At 43.0% G+C, this 16,914-nt stretch overlaps 1 protein-coding gene across 1 annotated transcript; it reads right to left on the bottom strand.

The window, feature by feature from the left end:
• Window positions 1-1,878: 1,878 nt before the first annotated feature.
• On the bottom strand, window positions 1,879-16,705 carry LOC119403420 (luciferin 4-monooxygenase-like). The gene is made up of 3 exons (XM_049418781.1): window positions 16,555-16,705; window positions 13,068-13,322; window positions 1,879-2,913 (listed from the first exon to the last, which is right to left on the bottom strand). Exons 1-3 carry the CDS (start codon window positions 16,703-16,705, stop codon window positions 2,771-2,773), a joined length of 549 nt encoding a protein of 182 aa, XP_049274738.1. The 3' UTR covers window positions 1,879-2,770.
• Between the last annotated feature and the right edge of the window lie 209 nt (window positions 16,706-16,914).

The raw sequence follows: 16,914 nt of genomic DNA, 5'->3' as shown, positions 1-16,914 counted from the left end.
CGAGCGGTCGGTTTTTTCAATCAAGACGCTGCCTGCGTCGGCGCCGCTGCGCCGCGAGGCAAGATAGGGGGGGGGGGCGTAGGAGAGGAGAAACATCTGGCATTTTTCGTTGAGCAGCTGGCGTCTTTTCGTTTTGCTTTAGAAACATCTGGCGTCTTTTCGTTTTGCTTTTAGAAAACATCTGGCGTCTTTCGTTGGTTTATTTCATCAATCAACGGCGTTTTGAACAAAATTTTTATTGTTTAATCACGCACAGCAGAAATCTCACCAGGCACTACCTTGGAGGTAAACAATGGCTGCTAATGGGAATGAGAGACAGAAGAAGTCGGCTTTTAGCTAACACTTACACTTCTACTTCTACTAACGTTTCCTACTGGAACATGCCAATGGCTGCTAATGGGGAATGAGAGACAGAAGAATTCGGCTTTTAGTTGACGCGCACGCTGCGAATTTTTTATTGTTCAACAACGCACAGGAGAAATCTCCCACCGGCACCACCTTGGAGGTCAAGATCTGGTGCTAGCATTAAGACTGGTTACGCACTACGACGGGGACGAACGGGTGCCGCTTTAAAGAACTTCGTCCCTAAAATGTACTATTGGCAGGAGCGCACTCATAACCATATCATGGATGGGGCACGTAAAAGTTCAGGAAATATTATCCGTAGTATTCCCGTTAAAACATACCTATACTCGTGAGAGCAAAACCGGGCAGGCACGCCGAGAAAGAGACGTTTGAATTTGTAAGAGAGCGACGTCGCATTTAGCATTTCGCTGTTTTACAATCTCTCGTGTGGCTGTTAGAGGTGTGATTGTCGAACGACTCTGAGTTTTTCTATACTCATCGCGGCTTTGCTGACTTGCAATGTCTCGCAGCGATATTGTAGAATTTGTTGCGGCACACCTTTAATGAAAAGTTCATCAGTTTGCCCGTCTATAACACGAAGATATTGTTATGCTAAACTACTAAACTGAGTTAAGATCGTAACTTGAAAGAACGTGGCCATGTTAGTAATCCATCTTAACACCTATGGAACACAGAAGGGACTGGAACACAAAGAAAGAAGCGCTGCGTCCACGTTGTGCTTGTTTTTGTTCCTGTCAATTATGTGTGCTATAGGTGTTAAGATCGTAAGCTCAGCAACTTATTTGGAGTCCATAATGAACACAAACCAACTGGCTCACCACCACCTGTTCTCGTTGTTTCTTGCACCCCTGTCCTACTAGTGAGCGCGTCACGAAATTTCATCATGCAGAACTTGGTATTTAATCGTTGAAGAGAAAGAGGAAGGTAATGTAATAGCGTGGACACCCAATCTCCAAAAAGTTGCATCGGCACTTTCCCTTGGTCATCAAAGTTGCTCCGTACTTCAAGAAGATTATCGGAATAAACACTGAAAGTGTCAGGCTAACTTTTGGTAATGGGAATTTTTATTGGCTGCAGATGCACGCGAATATTCAATGCTCACTTCTCAATCAAGAGGCCCCTCTTTCTTCATGACAGTTTATCGTAAATTAAGCGCGTACTTGACCATACCGTGAATGTCCGCAGCATTTCTGTAGTAGTAATAAACTGCCTGAAAAATCAGAACGAAATACCTTACAACAAAAAAATTCAGGCTACTTCGCATTTCTGTGCCTAGCCTTAAGGAAGTACACAGCTGGGCGTCGTTCTTTGTTTCTCTTTACTTCTGTCTTTTTGCAATCATCTCTTTCTTTCTCCCTCTCATTCTTTCTTTCTCTCTATGCATTTATTTCTCTTTCTCACTATTTCTATATTTCTTTATAACCTGCAATTTTCTCTCGCTCTCTTTATTTCTTTCTCTCGCTTTCTCTCTATTTTTGTCTTCCCATAATGCATGCCACTTTCTCCTTTTTTCAATGCAATGGTTTACACTCTCTGAACCTCCTTTCCCTGCTCCCCACCTTCACATCTCTTTCCTCTTGTTACACTATACTACACAAGCTCTGCTAGCGTGTACGGTTAGCCCAATCGTTACGACGCTCGCCCTAAGATCGTGGGTACGTGAGATCGAGTTCCGCCTCACCAAGAAATTTTGCTTCGTCAGCAATTTACCTCTTTCTTTCTCTCTCTCTTTCCTTATTTCTCGCTTTCCTTATTTCTCTCTGTAATCTTTCTCTTGCCCATCAGAGTTATTGCAACCCACAACGGAAAAATTGGCGCACATGTTCGGGGAGCGAGCAGAAGGTGAATGCGTATAATGATTATCACCGTTTTCTGGTGACTCTACATGGCCTGCAGAGAAGTTTAAGAGCTCTGCTCTTAAAATATTTGCCAGTTGTTGCGGATGTAATAAATGTTGACCTGCGCGAGCGTCACACAGCTGTAGAGGATATGCTATGTTCGCCTTGGTCTGCCTATTGTTCTACGTGTGGCTGAACCTAGGTATTTTATCGATCGAGCATAATTTTTCTGCTCGCCCAAGTATTCGCATTCAAGAGAGTATGTATAAAAATATCGCCACATGTAGAAGAACCCACTCGATCTGACTCCTGGACTGTGGATTTCCATTTTTTCACAACACGTCACGTTGCGATCAAGCTTTTAAAATCTGCACTGGTCTTTACGTTTCGCGCGCAATCTCGCTTGTTACATTGTCGTCTGAAGTGTCAGTGTGTTGGTGAGTGCTCGGCTCATGACGGATATCCACTCTGTCTCTCCTCGAGTGTTTCCTTAGATATTGAATAACCTTCTGCATACATTGTAAATGTTATACTAGAGGCGCAGGGATGTCAGGTAAATATATAGATCAAGGCTCGTAGCGTGCTTTCTTGAGATGATCCAAGTGCCATCGCCGCAGCTCCCTCCTTAGGTATTTTCCCGTGTCCGTCTTTGGGATGTTATCCACGAAAAAAACACCGCCATGCAAGTTCTTGTGAAAGGCTGCTTGATCTGCCATAAATAATAAAGGAGAATAGAAGGACACAGTTTTTAGAGAATGTAATGGAAACTTACAAGGAAAAAAAATAATGTTTGCATTAAGTCGTGCAAAGCAGGGCACAGCAAAGCGCGGACCCATCGTCGCTCGTAACCCTCGTCGACCGGCACGTCTATCTTTGAAATGCGCGGCTTGCTCCTCGGGAGTACGCACATTCTCAGGACGCCCAACGACTCTCTGGGCACGATCGGGCTCAGCCAGGCTATGCACTATATAGCGGAGGTTGTGCGCTATGTCGGATCGAGGGTTCGCGGGTTCGAATCGTGAAGCATTTTTCTATTTATTTTTATTTCAATCTTGTTTTATCTCCCTCTACATCTTTCTCTCTCTTTCGTTGATGTTCTCTCTGTCTCTCTTTCGTTTTCTTTCTACATTTCTTTCTCATTCTTTCAGTGCTACGCTTTACTCTCTCCTCTTCTACCTCCTACTCACCATCACATCTCTTCTCCTTGCCACTCCCTTGATACACTATACCGAACAAGGCTGTTGTATGCCCTGCTAGCTTGCCTGGATGACTAAGTGCACGCCGTTAGAATAGGTTAGGTGTAATGACGCTCCGCCTCCGCCACACAGCCACCCCGCCGAAGACGGAGACTCGCTTCTTTTTCTTCCCGACAGGCTGCGTGGGGTGTAACGAGGCGCTCAAGTCAGCCGCCACAACGGGGACCGCGCCTCATAAAAAGCTGCACTTATGACATCTCTTCAACTGTTGCAGTTGAATTCCTTAATCATGGTCACCGCACATATCACACTGATTTGAGTATAAATACACAACAGCAAGAAAATTCACTGTGGCGTTAGCCAGCAGCCGCAGTAGCACCAAATGTTCAGGCAACGTTGCCGCCACATTGAGAAAGTTGCTTCAACTTTGTGGCAAAATTGTGGGCTACTAGGCAGATACAAACACATAGGAAAATATAGGTTGTGCAAACAGCGGTACAGAGCTTACAGGCGAGCAAATTTCAAAAATATTCTAGCTCGCGCAAAAATTAAAAAAAAAATGTACATATGAATATCTTGCTCCGGTGCCCGCCTCAGATGCACTACATGTAAACATAACAAGCCACCTACGAACATTAAATTGTAGCACCATACTGCATTCACAAAGAAACATATCGACCGTCACCAGTGTTTCAAAGCACCTAGTCTGTATGGCGTATCACCTGAAGCAAACAAGGCATAGCTAACAAAATATGCCTAGTTTAATTTTAAGTTTATATCTTCCTGCTAATAGTACCTAACTTGCTGCGTTTATTTATGTTTTGGTTGAGTTGTTATTACAACAAACATGAAACTACGCTTACGAAAGGTCATAGGAAAGAAATAGACAAGGCGAGGTTTTATGTTTTTTTCCTCATGTCTTATTAACAAACGCGGAAAGCAAACACACACACACACATTTATATTTGATGGCTTGTCATCATGACACTCGTCTTGTAAATTTTTAGAATGAAAAGAAAACTAGCATATAAGACCATTCAGCCATTTGACGGCTACAAAAGCAGTTGGCATGCTGGAAAAAAAGCATTCCAATATATCTGCGTGCACTATCTGGAAGGAATGCATATTGCCCACAGCAGAAATCATTTCGCTCTTTGTCATGAGAAATACTGAGCAAAATACAATTAAAAGTCTTCCTGGAACTGTCAGCCAGACCTATAATTACCCAATGTAGAAAGCACTCAGGCTGGAGCTGATGCGCCTGAAAGCTATTGACTTTCACTAACGCTGTCTCAAAACACGCTTAAGTAAGTCTAGCTGCTTAGCAGTTTAATTTATGCGTACGAAATTACAAACTGACGTAGAGAAATAACTACCGTATTCAGTGATATTCCCGAGCCACATGTTTGGCGCAACGACGATATTCATATTAAAACAGTAGCGAAAAATACAGGGGCATATCAAGGAACAAGAAGAGCAGACTGCAGACTAAAGTTTACTACCGCAAATCTGCGCCTGTTTATGAAACAACTCTGATATCAACAGTACATAATCACGCATGAATAACTTATCAGTCGCTCAAAACGGTACATATACCAACACGAAAGAACAGCTTAGTCGGCCCCGTAAACTAAAATGAACAAGAAAATGCGATGCAGTTAGCGCAGTTAAAAAAAAAACGTTAGCAACCGAAAGCTTAACAATATTTAATGTATGCTCAAACTCAAGCCTTTATCCTGAGGAAAGCGATGGTTCCAGATTATCTGGAGGAAAAGTCAATTTAAAAGGGAGAAGATTCAAAGAAGGCTTGCCGACACATTTGGAACCGGTTTTTTTATTATATAAACACTCTACAAATTCTCTTGTAACCTCGTTGTGGTTCCGGCGAAATACTAAAATGTCTTTCAAATGGGGCTCACATGGACATCACCGACAACGTAAAGCAAGATGAGAATACAGTGATCCTTTCAGAAAGTTGAGATGCTGCCTCTCCCGCATCTCCCGGTATTTCCAATACATTTCCTACCACAAGAAGCCCCTTTTGAAAGAAACTTCAGCCCTGTACCGAAATTGCAACAAGGTGAAAAGAAAAGTCGCAGATGATTTTGTTTAAATGTTCAAAAGACCGGCTCCACGTGTGTTAGCCAGCCGACCCTGAATCTTCACCCCTGTGAATTTGTTTTTTTTTTTGTCAGATAACCTGGCACCTTCAGTTTTCTCAGAATAATGACTTTATTTTGAGCATGCGTCGCCTAATCTCAATCATTGAATTGCATTTTCTTGTTCATTAGTTTCAGGTTGTTGTGATTTTCCGTTTTCAGCGCGGGATGAGGGACTCACGTGCTACGACGTACTTTTGAGATCAGTGTTCTTTGACAAATAGGCCTAGATTTCCAAAAATAAAGTTCGTTAAGAATTTAGCGCTCGTCTGGTCTCCCTGTTGCTTTTGTTTCCCTGCCTTTAGCGCTACTTGTTCAATATATATTCCTAGAAACTCGCCGAAATTTCTTACTACCCAGACAACACGAAAAGTCCTAAGGATGCCCCAAACAAGTATCTAAGTCCCACATCCAATAAAGGAAGTCATATGGGTGGCCCGTAGACTTCAGCGAACGGATGCCCATTAAACATCCCAGAAGAGGACATGAATGGGTGGATGCTTGCATGCCTCATATCAACACACGCGTTTTTAATGTACTTACTCATATTAGCACACATATATGCATGTTGTCTTCATTAATTAATTATGTACATTTCCAGCGACCATTGTTTAAAATCGCACCAATACATATATGGTACTTGCGCAACCCTTCACAAATAATTAACATGTATTAATTAAACAGGCGAGAACACATAAGGGCTCTTGTTTGTTGGAGCTTTGCATACTAATTATTCTTTCGCGCAGGCCTTAATTAATTAAAGCATGTCCGCCTTGAGCAACGACATATATTGCGTGATGTGCTGATGTGCTGCGCTTTGCTCGTTTATTCGGAACCACATTCATGCATGCGATCAACCTTGCTCACTAAAGTGTTCCAAAGTACTTAGCTCCGATGGTACACGAAAAAGTCCAATATAGTTAAACATTAATGGGGATTGAAGCCGTCCCATGTAAAACTAACCCTCCTGTGTGCTCCGTTCGAGAAGCGGTGATCAGTTTCGGTTTCAGTTCTTTGAGTGTATCGTTTTACATGTACACTGCTCTTAAGTGGGCAGGCGAAAAATTATGAAAACAAAAGATTTGTAATTCGTATTTGAAGTGCGCTGTAGTTTCTTAACTTTTTCTTTTATTTTATGCTCATTATATGTACGACAGCATTACGGCATTACGACAACGCGGCTGTGGCTGCAGTCTGTTTCTATAGTTCCGCATTTGAAGCGTGTTCTCTGCGTGCGGTGCGTGCGGCTACAACAGTTACAATTCGCGCGCACTCTGAAATTTGGGTTCGCGGAGCTCGTTGTAATCGAAGGTAAGTGTTCTTTTCCTACTGTTTTTTGATCTGTCAAACGTGAAGATACACGTGTGTTGGCCATGTTTTTTTATCTTTAGAGCTTGCATTATACGCTTGGCGTTGCACTTATCATTATTCCACGTTTGTTTTGTTCATCTGCCTTTAGTAATGTGCAGTGCGATGCTATACTTTAGACGTCACCCGCTTAAACAGCACGACACAAGTGAGTTTACCGGTTACCACGTGGTTCACCAAGTGGTTTACCACGCTTATAGTCGCCTAAACATGGCTTCCATGTCGAAATCGACTGCTGATCAGCCACACCGTGCAGGCCGATGTGCGCGCAATAATGGTAGCTGCTGGCGAATGTTTTAACGCGGAGGAGAATCTTTGACGTGTCGCTTTTACCTCCAATCAGCCAGAAGTTCCCGAACCACCTTTGAACCGTTCGCGCGGCCAAGTTGCGAGTGCCGGCATTTATGGCGGCATGCTGGAATCTTGCGACTAGGAGCACCATACTGGTGTCAACATGCACAGCATTCCCGTGGAACCCGATAACGTGCCCGACGGCTGCCACAGATGCCATACACAGCAGGACACTGCAACGGATTCTAACTCAAGCATATTGAAAGAACTGGATATCGCATCGTTGAGAGAAGACCTGTGACAATGGAGCTTAGAGTGAAGTGTGCCTCACGATGCCGTCACAAATCTGTTAAAGGTTCTTCGCTCGTATTCTTGCATGCGTGAGCTACCAAGTAGCGCCAGGGCGCTTATGTCCACACCAAGAGTGACGAATGTCACACTACTGCTGGATTTTGGACATTATTGTCATTTTGGTTTGCGTGAAGGGCTTCAATCTGCTCTCAGACATGTTTACCATGTGCCCAATGCCTGTGGTCTGTTTTACGTTCAGGCTCATCGCACATACCAGTATACTCAACTCTTGCTGCGGCTTCAAGGCCACACACGGAACCACGCATGCTTGGTATGTCATTCTGCAGTTTCACATAGAAATGTTTTATCTTGCTGAGGTTGGGTGTTTGCTTTTGCTTTTGCATTGTGCGGCAAGATGGAGTGCAAACTATGGTTTCTATGTTTTAGGTGCTTTGCACATGTTGGAAGCTGCCAACTCTTACGGAACTGCAATCCCATGGTATGTCATTTATGCTGTATACATCATTATGTTGCTGTTATGCAATGTTTCCAGTTTTTACCTTGTTTTGCTGTACAGTCATTGTGCCATGGCCAAATGCCTGTAGTCTGTTTTATGTTCAGGCTCATCGCACATACCAGTATCTTCAACTCTTGCTGCGGCTGCATGGCCACACATGGAACCGAGCATGCTTGGTATGTCATTCTGATGTCTTATTGCAAGTTGCTGTAGTTTATTTACATTTGAGAATTCTTTGCCCACCTCAGGTGTTTTGAGCCTGCCTGACTGTCTCTGTATCTATTTTATTTCTGTCTGCCTGTCTGTGTAACTCTAGATGTTAACTTGTGGTGTCAATTATGTTCAGATTCACCGTACAGTCCAGGACCCGCATATTTGACCGGGGCTACAAGGTCACAAGCAGACCCACAAGTGCTCGGTATGTCATTCACCTTCTTTAATGGTTACAGTCCATACTGTTCAGTGTCCTTGGGTCTTATTAATACTGAAAAATTCCAGTCTTGTTTATGTGTTTCCTTGCTTCATGTTTACTTGAGGCAAATGTTTCCTTTGTACTGTAGATGTACTATTCGCATATGTAATAATGCCGTGCCCAGAAGAGTGAAATTAATTCCGCGAGTATTGTTCTTTATTGTAACATGTTGGAAACGGAAGGTGATATTCTCAGCACTAAATCAGCTTAGAGTTTAGTTGGGTTGCTGGCTTCATGATGGAAAAAATTATGGCACAACCCATCTTACAATGACTGTCACCAGTAATACGATTTGTGTTCAAGCAATGTAACAGCCTGCTGTATTGCTCCACCTCCATCTCTTGACATCGTGTACCTGGGCAGTGTCCTATTTTCTTCATATATGCTATGTATCAGCTTAAATAGAAACGCACACAGCATAGCTTCTGCACAGTCTGCCTCACCTTGCTCTGGTTTCACGATAATAGTATTAGTGTGAGCATTCATTACCCTCCCCTATGTCGCAGCCACGTACCACAAACGAAAAAAAAATTGTATGTTGCTGCTGGCATAACATACTTTCCCATTTCGTTGTGACACAGTGACACACTACCATGAGTCATGTTGAAGAGACAGGCGTGCAAACATGAACACAAGAGGGAACTCAAGACTCCACAAATGCCTTGACATCTTGGCTTCTCTCTTGTGTCCGTGTTCGCACGCCCTGTCTCTTTAATATGAGTACCTACAAACTAGCTCAGCTTTCTGTCATTCTAACCATAAGTCAGTGGCGCAGTTTATCCCTTCGTTCTTCTTTAGGGGGGGGGGGGAGCATGCTTCATCATTTGAGCAACGATGGTTGCTAGTGTGCAAGCGGTGACTTATAAAACATATGTGCTCGTGGTGCTGCTGCAGCATCGATCAAATCGTAGATCCTCACTTACACTGTTATCACCATGCCAGTGTCGCAAAAACTGCAAAGAAGGCTGTACGTGGATTTTAGTGCATGTTAAAGAACTCCATGTGGTCAAAATTTTTGGCTATGATAATCATGTCGTGGTTTGTAACGTAAAACCCTAACAATTGTTATTGCAAAGAAGACTCATGCTTTGCTGTTAGCGCTCCTACGAGTAACTCTCAGCAATGTTCATGACCGTTTTTTTTTCATGTGTTGCCATATAATTCACTGAAAAATTTTAAAGCTATAGGCTGACCTATAGATACCTGGAAAAGCAAAGCACTTTGAACATTACATACCTATAGTTACCTTAAGCCTGGCTATGTTCGAATCATTGCGGTAGTTTTTCATCTGAGACATAGTGCTGAACTGAAAACTTTCATAACAGTGATGCCATCACTTCTTTTTCAGCCTTCATGGAAAGAATACTACAAGTGTTAAATAGCATGAAGCACGCCCAGCAAGCCCATTCGCAATATTTCAACGAGCTGCTAAGTAATGCCGACAGTGAAGCTCCGCACCCTCATGGCCTCCCACAACTGCCTTTCTCGAATGTGGCGGATGTTCTTGCGTATGAGGAGAAGTTCGAGACAGACAGCCAAGCTCATGATCAAATTGTAATTTCTCTGCTTCATGGCCTAAGCTCAGTATAATCTTGCCTGGAGTGACAAGGCATTTATAAATTCATGTGAATATTACTTATGACAGTCTGATGAATGACGTACTGTTGAATTTTTACGTAGCTAGCTGCGTATGATAGTTCTATAGAATTTAAGTAAAGCTAGAAGCCAGCTTGTATTTCTTTATTATCAGAAGATTATTTAGGTTGCAAAACATTCAAAGTAAACTGGATCCCAATGTATCTTTCTGGCTGTATATCTTCTTGTTTCTTTTTAACAGAAAAAGCACATGGTAGAAGGGGGAGATTCGACGAAACAGAAAAGAACATGTGTACTGCAGTCCCTCCTCAGCTGGAATGCTGCAGTGGGCTTCAGTTGGTTTGGCACCAAGAGAAAAAATTCTGCGAACTGCACCTCTGCAAGCTGATGTGCGGTGAGTCAGGTTAGCAAGCTTGATATAACTTGGATTTTTGTGAAATCTTCTGTGAAGCAGTATACTCAATATAGCTAGGTTGTCTATTTACACTTTGCTGCAATTAGTCCTGGTATTTACTTTCAGTTTTTAAGGGTGTAGTACTTTTGGGGCCCGGGCTGCCGTATGCTGTCATCGCTTGGCATAATGCAAACAAAACCACGTATAGCATAGCCATCTGTAGCGTAATAAGCGCGTACTCGCACCAAGGAGGTCTTCTTGTTCTTCGAGCGCCTTGATGATGATATTAAGTGTGGAGCACATTAGGGGCCCGGGCTGTCATATGCTGCCGTTGCTTGGCATTACGCAGGCAGAACCATGTAAAAAAATAGAAAAAAGAGGAAGCAAGCGAGAAATAGACAGAGAAAGAACAGGAAAAGGTAGAAAGAAAATCAGAAAGAGAAAGAAATAGATAAAGGGAGAGGAAGGAATAAATAAAAATAAAAAGAGAACAAAAGACAGCAAGACGGAAAAGGAGTAAAAAAAGAGAAGCGGAAAGAAAGAGAGAACTGAAGAGAAACAAAGAAGGCTGCCCAGCTCCGCACTTCCTACAGGCTTGGCACCATACATGCGAAGCTGCCTTAATATCTAGAAGAGTGCCATACCGACCCAAGTTTTGTGTGGTGTGCATAACTTATAGGAACGATAATTTTGCTTCTATGCATGCAGGCGTGTTGACTAATGACATCCGAAACCCGAATGCGACCCTGAAGGATGTGGAGAAGGCCACGATGACCTGGTTCCGTCATGCTGCTGAGCGGCTTGCCGCGCAACAAAAATAGTTTTTCTTTGTTTTTTCAACTAATAAGATAATCCTGAAGGTCAGTTATTTGTTGCAAGTTCTCTGCATTGCGTGTATTAAAATTTGTGTTTTTTCTCACCACTGTTTCATTCCTGCTTTGTTATTTCTTGTTTATGTACGCCATATTCAGTGCCATCAATTTTCTGGTGCATTGTTTCCTGTGCTGAACTGAACTTTTTGTTTCCTAAAACCTAATTTTCTTACTTGCACGCTGCCTGTAGATTTAAGAGCAAAGAGTAATTAACTGCACCAATAGTATAATGCTAAAATCAGGTCCACTACATAGTGCATTGTTCAAAAGGTGCCCCTGCAGTAATCGCAAAAGCATCTGAGCAAGCAAATACAACCCTGAATTCTGCACTAGTAGATGAGAATTAGGCAAGTTGAGTGTGCTAGTAAAGATATTGTGTTTCAGGAAATCAAAATTTCAGTTAGGCTAAGGGAACAACAGAGAAAGAAAATTATTACTTTAAGCTTTGTATTAACAGTTCCAGTGAGGAGAATGTTTCCTAATTATATATATGCGTGCCCTTTATGCATGGCAAATGTGCAGTAAAATAAAGAATTCAAACTTCTATTTGCATGAACTATATATTGTCTAAGTTATAGTGTGACAATAAACTAGTGTCATACATTTACAAGATCCAGAAATACTACGAGTATTTTAAAAATTCATTTTTCTATCTGAACACGCCTAACTTTAGCCATCTTCAGAAAAGTACGAGATGTGTTGCACTTGTCCTACTGCTTTTTTTGTACTCATCTCTGTTCTAGAACCGTTACAGGATCATGGAATTCAGAGCTTTTATCATTGGCTCCTTTACCTGTGCTTGAAAGTGTCTTCAAGCTGTTCTTTAATTCAGGCTTGAAATTGAAACACATAGGGCAAGATCCGTTGTTCTTCTATTTTACATTGGGAACTTCTACCTGCAAAGTGATCTGTAGGCAGATCTGTGGGATTCTGCCTTTGCAGCAATGTTTGCAGTGTTTTCAAGATTTGGAAAATAAGCAAAGAAGAAAGCAACAGAACCACTCAACATATTATAGGCCTACAGTCACATGAAAAAGCAGGAGTGAATTTCATTGCTGCAAGAGTACGTGCAGGGGTTTTAAAAACATTGAAAGAAATGTAAGATTTTCATAAAAGCAGTTCTTTCTATCAACTAGCATGTGCCCTTTAAATGCTGCATGTACTGATAATGGAATGTGCAACATCCAAATCTAATCCCAATATAATCCCGAGATGTCCTATGGGGAGGAAGTCCTATGGATCGAGTTTTTTGTCTCATTTTGGAGGCTTCCGGGAGGTTTCCGGGAATTATTTGGGACATCCTTAGAACTTCCCACACATCCTAAGCAGCGCATCCTAGGTGTATCCAAAGGACGCCATTGCGTTGTCTGGGTAGTAAGGGTATTGAGGGCCATTATCCTTTTCTGACAGCTTCTAAAACAGGAACAAGTCGAAATTGTCGTTCTGCTGTACTTGGCTTCTAGTCTTACCGATCGGGCATTGCCAGGTCATAAGCTACTCAGGACTCGGAAAACGTACACAAACAAGCAAAAGAGACACCGCCAACACACAACCAGATCACTCTGTCACTGAGCGACAACAGCGCGTGTAAAAAGCTATGGTGGCGTGTAGACGGGGCATCTTAATTTTCGTTGACCCCAACATGTACATCATGCAAGGAGTGGCAGTCGCCACATGAAAAATAGCAATCTTGGCCAATTCACCAACCTGAAACAAGTCGCAGTAGGTCCTCTTCGCTGATGCGCCCTCTGGAGGACGGCTCAATAACCACGAAAGCCGTTGGTGCTTCACCGAAATCTGGATGATCAATTCCAACGACAGCAGCCTCCAGAACAAGTGGGTGCTCGTTCAGAAGAGTCTCTATTTCTGTAGGAGCCACTTGCTGATCCAGACACTTGATCATATCCTTGAGGCGCTCTACAATGTATAGCTGGCCGGAGCGGTCATAGTATCCGGCATCGCCTGCATGACCATGTCAAATAACACCACATTTTGAAGTTTTAAGTAACATGATGAACTGGCCGAGCTAGTATAGGTACACGTTTGAACACAGTGTAAGGAAAATGGGCCACAGAAAAACACAGCAGGTGTTTTGACTGCTAAGTGAGATTTAGAAAAGCAGCTCTTCTACGTGATACGTCCGTCCTCCCAAATCCGCAAAGGATACCTAATCAGAGACGTATATAGTACATGCTTCAGGAATGCGCGTGAAAACAGTTATGAAAGCAGATAGCAGCAAGTTATCACAGTTCATGTGACAGCAACGGCGTCGGGGCACATGCACGCCACTGTCACAATCTAAGTTGATGCTACGCGTTGTTGGCCCCCAAAAAATGCATTATTGGTTACCATACGTGCCACTTTCTTTCGCACTAAAATGTGCCTCACTTTGCAGCATATTGATTGTGTTTTCACGCATTTACACACGTGTGACATACGGGCGGTTTAGTTAGGCATGGAGATATAAAGAAAAAAATAAGCCTGGGCTGTAGTAGCACAACACAAACATAATTGGGCCTACAGCAAAGAAGGTCAATAGAAGGCGTCTTGTTATTGCACTCACGCCAATCGCAATGATACCTGATCTTATGAATATGTGCATGACCGGTACAGCACCACTGCCTATCAGTGAAGGGACTAAAACGAAGGAAGCGCTATCAAGATAACAATTATGAGATGACGGCTTCATTTGGAACATATTTATTTGACCTGTAAAGTCCTATTTCGGACTCTTTCGGTATTGACTTAACCTGTAGCACACTCCGTTCACCTATTTCAGTACTGCCTTCCCCTGTAACGTCCTCATCCCAATTGTTTTTTTTTACATCGCTGGTAGAACGCATTCGTATGCTTCAGTTCAGTTCACATTGGGCAATCATTGGCGCGTGGCATAGTGTTCAAGGCACTCGCTTTAGGAGCTCCTGACATGGATTCAAACCCCACCCCCAGAAATAAAATTTACTTATTCTTATTTATTTTCTTTGTGTGTGCCAGATGGTTCCTATTTTGGTACTCTGAGCGCTACGCCAAGCGACAACGTGCGACGATAGCCCGGACCCCGAAAGCGTTCCGCACTTAAAAGTGCAACTGATCGCAACAGCGCGTTCACTCCGTTTTGTAGCGTACGCATGACTAAAAAAATGCAGTGGTTGAACGCGCTTAAGCCCATTTTGGCGAGTGATAGCCAATGAGCCTCACGGCTCGACGGCCCCGCTCCTCCTGCTGAAATGTGGCAAAGTGAAATGGAATGTGACCTCGATAAAAGATCAGATTTCCATCTCAGAAACGGCTGTTCGCCGAGAAGCCCACTATAGAGAGAGCATAAATTGTTGGAAAACGGTGAACAGAAATCGGCATCTGACCAGCGCATCCTAGAGGACCGCTTTCTGTAGACTCGTTGGTGCCGTGTTTTAGCGAGCCATGCCACCGCCACCGAAGTGTGTAACTGATAGAAGCTGCGCTTAAAAGAAGCGGTATTGGTGTGATAGAAAGTGCACAGCAGAATAGCCCGACCAGTCGCCTATACCTTCGCGTCGTCCGATGCCAATGTATGCGAGAAGCTATCGTTTTTTCATTTCTTAGCGAACCAAAGGCACTTGGAGCGTTTCTGTCTGGGCATTCATCTACCGATATACCTATCAGCCGCCTACGACTGTGTGCTCACGTAATCGCCTCCTTAACTTGGTGTAGACGAAAATTGACATGGGATGGTAAGAGGGTTTGACAAATATGAATGCATGGTCATGACATGAATATGTTGAAACTGCTGTCACGTACGTCATTAAGCCCTTTCCTCCAGACACTTGTGGCACATACCCGTACACCATGGGCCGTGTTATGCGGGTATGCGCCGCGGGTGATGGACAGTTTATATCTACCAAGGAACGGCGAGGACAGGCATGTGCAATTGTAATGCAAGAGCGTTACGAATAGCTGACGTCGGCAGCGTTCACAAGACAAATGCAAACAATAAAAATCAGGATTCCAGCAGGAATAGAACCCAAGGATTCTGTGTGGCAGTGAGGTATTGTATGAAGGAGCCGCGCCAGGTCCTGAGGCCGCTTGGGAAAAGACCCTATGCAGGCACAATGTCGGTGCAACCTGAATTGTGGCTGCAGTGCTGACTGTCTAACTTTTTTTATAAAAAGGCGATGGACATTGCGGATGTACTCCTATGATAAATGCGTTACGTAGGACTAATTTCAATTGTGGTTCCAGTGCTGCCTCTGCTTTTAGAATAGTAGAATAAACATTACATTTCTATTCCTATGATTCAGCAAGGTAGATTTGCTCGACCCCGGAGGTAAACACTTACAAAAGTTACGTATGATATTCACATCATCGCACCGTAAATGCACTTCGTTTCTACAATATTGACGTCCATGCTTAACGTGAGTGCTGACGTTACCCTTTAGGCGTTACCCTTTAAGCGCCAGTGTAGTCGACGTGTCTGGTAAGCTCACGATGTGCCCACAACTACTTCCAGAAACACGTCAGTTGACCTCGTAACGCTTGGCTCAAAGCCGAAAATGCAGCATGAACAGCTACTGGCTGACTGCTTCGCATGAATCTGATTCCCACAGTGCGTAGGATCTGCCGAACTTCTTTTCTTTCCTTAAATATGAAACATGGCTAATTTAGATGAGTTCATTTCTTACTCTCGGGCAGTGTTCTTTGTGCAATATCAATAGCTTATCATGTTACCTAATACGTAATGGTTATGCTACCGGCCATTTTATTTCTAAAAGCATCATGTACACTCACACTTTAATTACACTTATTAAATAGAAAGCGTTTGCGCTCTGCAATCTAATGCTCCCGATTTCTCACATGATGTAACAGTAATCTAATAAATTATTTAAGCGTTTCAAACATGGTTCCCTGAACATAAATAAATAATAGGTGGACGTCTGTTCCAGCAATGAAATATGAAACTGAATGAAGCAATGGCTCTGAATTTTGAACTGAATTCTGAACGAATCAAAATAGAATTGTTAAACGCCGAACTACAGGCTGCTTTTTTTCTTTCTTAAGGAATACTTACACAATATGCAGGGAGCCACATAAAAACATTTGACTGTAATGAAAACGACATGTAGACCGGTGGTATTTCTCAATATGTCAGTATTCACCCCAATCGTGTTTCAAGTCGTTTACAGAACATTCACCTGATGACACTCGCCACATAACTTACCACTTCGAAGCCATCGCTGCTCATTGAGAACTTCGGCCGTCGCATCTGGTCGTTTGTAATAGCCCCTCATGTGGTGCGGTGAGCGAAATGTTATCTCTCCCAATTCACAAGGACCAAGCTGTCGTCCACTAGCAGTGTCGATTATCTGCATATAGACAACGGCACAAAATAACAATGCTGTTTTCTTGCTCGATGACACCACCTCAGCTTAACTTCGCTCAACAGTGTACTTGAGAGACACATGCAGCGGAGAGGAGGTACGATAATAGGAATATTTATGGTGATTGACGTACGCAAGGCACATGCTAGGGTCTTAGCCATCTCATATTGGGATCGCCAATGGGTACGTATTATATTAAT

The sequence above is a fragment of the Rhipicephalus sanguineus genome, chromosome 8 (assembly GCF_013339695.2).
Source record: "Rhipicephalus sanguineus isolate Rsan-2018 chromosome 8, BIME_Rsan_1.4, whole genome shotgun sequence".
Taxonomy (NCBI): Eukaryota; Metazoa; Arthropoda; class Arachnida; order Ixodida; family Ixodidae; genus Rhipicephalus; species Rhipicephalus sanguineus.
Note: the sequence above shows the minus strand (reverse complement) of the source record. Positions and strands in the feature narration are given on the sequence as shown.

What these genes read in the sequence shown, in the direction of transcription:
- LOC119403420 (XM_049418781.1), bottom strand. Translation starts at nt 16,705, where the DNA reads ATGCAGATAATCGACACTGCTAGTGGACGACAGCTTGGTCCTTGTGAA. An exon ending in GCAGCGATGGCTTCGAAGTG is followed by an intron (nt 13,323 to 16,554) that starts GTAAGTTATGTG and finishes ATGGTCATGCAG; the next exon opens with GCGATGCCGGATACTATGAC. An exon ending in CCTACTGCGACTTGTTTCAG is followed by an intron (nt 2,914 to 13,067) that starts GTTGGTGAATTG and finishes TATTTATGGCAG; the next exon opens with ATCAAGCAGCCTTTCACAAG.